Consider the following 1360-nt stretch of genomic DNA (forward strand, 5'->3'; position numbering starts at 1 on the left):
AAATAATCAATTTAATTTCAACAATTTAATCAATATATTCCGCTGTGAGGATATTCACCTTTTATACAACATAACGACATTATTGTTACGAGTTATATTGATCAACTGGGTTTTTTGAATCCGGTAGCATGGATCGTTAACCATGAGGAATGGGTATGGCGACATTTTTTTCGTGTCGTCAATAATACACTTAATAAAGTGAAGTCGGTCAAAACGACGTAATTTAGTCACGACGTCGCAAACATGTTCTTCAAATCACTATACCAATGGGAATTATGTGCGAGTTATGATTTGATATCTTCATATTTTGTTTGGTAAAGTTATATAGAGGCAATGCAGAGCAAATGGAAATACATGATAATAAGCCACATCAAAAACCATTGTTATATCAAAACTTTAGTAATATTAAAACTTTGTAACTTTAATTCAGCTGTTCCAGGAAAACCTTCTATTAACTCGGAACTATTGCGGGTGGAGGAAAACTTCAATTTCACGCTTGAGTGTGTTGTTAGTTTGGGTATCCCTCCAGCGCAGGTCACGTGGTACGTCAAGCACCCAGATGACCAGGCTTTCAGTGTTATCTCCTCCATGATTGACCCGGAAGACCAGAAAAGTGAGACATGCGTACCAGTTATTAACCAACAGATAATAGCGTCGATAACTGAGGAAACAAGCGGAAGTGTGTTTCAGTGTAGAGTGGAGGGACCACTCATTGAAAATGAAAATCATCAATACAAAGACGAAATAACCGTGGAAACACCAGGTATGTCCATACATAAGTCAAATATGTCATTTTCTGCATAAAATGAAAATAGCTACACTGAAGTTAGGATTAAAAAATACAGGTTGATATCAAAAGTTGAATCAACAACCGTTGCACTCGAACCACGACTACCCAACAAAATAAAACATGCTGGTATTTAAAATTCTGAATTTATTTCTTGGATGTCGGTTATTTTTATACAAACGTTTGAAAACCCTTTTTCACAAATGCGATAACGTATGATATTTTGAATATGTAGTTCTACCGCCAACGGCCACATTCAAATTTTACTTCATCTTGAAAGTACGATAACAAATAATCAATTTGCTTTATTTGCAATTTTTTTTCATTTGAATCATATTTTGTAAGGAGTTTTGACACAATTAGACACATTTAAAACGAAAATGGAAACCGTATAAGAAGTCACCTGTTTTTCTGCTTTCAGTTCTTTCAGCCTGTCTCGGTTTTTCAATTTCTTAGGTTCGCGTCTATGATGTAACTAGTCGAATGTATTCTTATATCTGTTTTTCATTCTTGTGGTTATGTTTGTATTTTCAAATATTTATGATTTTCTGTTGATATTCACTACAGAGACTG

The 1360-nt window shown here is 34.5% G+C and overlaps 1 protein-coding gene across 1 annotated transcript in view; it reads left to right on the forward strand.

Moving 5' to 3' along the window:
* Positions 1-430: 430 nt before the first annotated feature.
* LOC110446581 overlaps positions 431-1360 on the forward strand; it is a gene marked incomplete at its 5' end in the record, with an annotated part of 5133 nt that continues 4203 nt past the window's right edge. The window contains one exon of the mRNA XM_021491792.1: positions 431-763. Within this exon, the coding sequence (XP_021347467.1) occupies positions 431-763 (333 nt within the window). The remainder of the gene's footprint in view (positions 764-1360) is intronic.

Source organism: Mizuhopecten yessoensis, unplaced genomic scaffold (assembly GCF_002113885.1).
Source record: "Mizuhopecten yessoensis strain PY_sf001 unplaced genomic scaffold, ASM211388v2 scaffold2807, whole genome shotgun sequence".
NCBI lineage: Eukaryota > Metazoa > Mollusca > Bivalvia > Pectinida > Pectinidae > Mizuhopecten > Mizuhopecten yessoensis.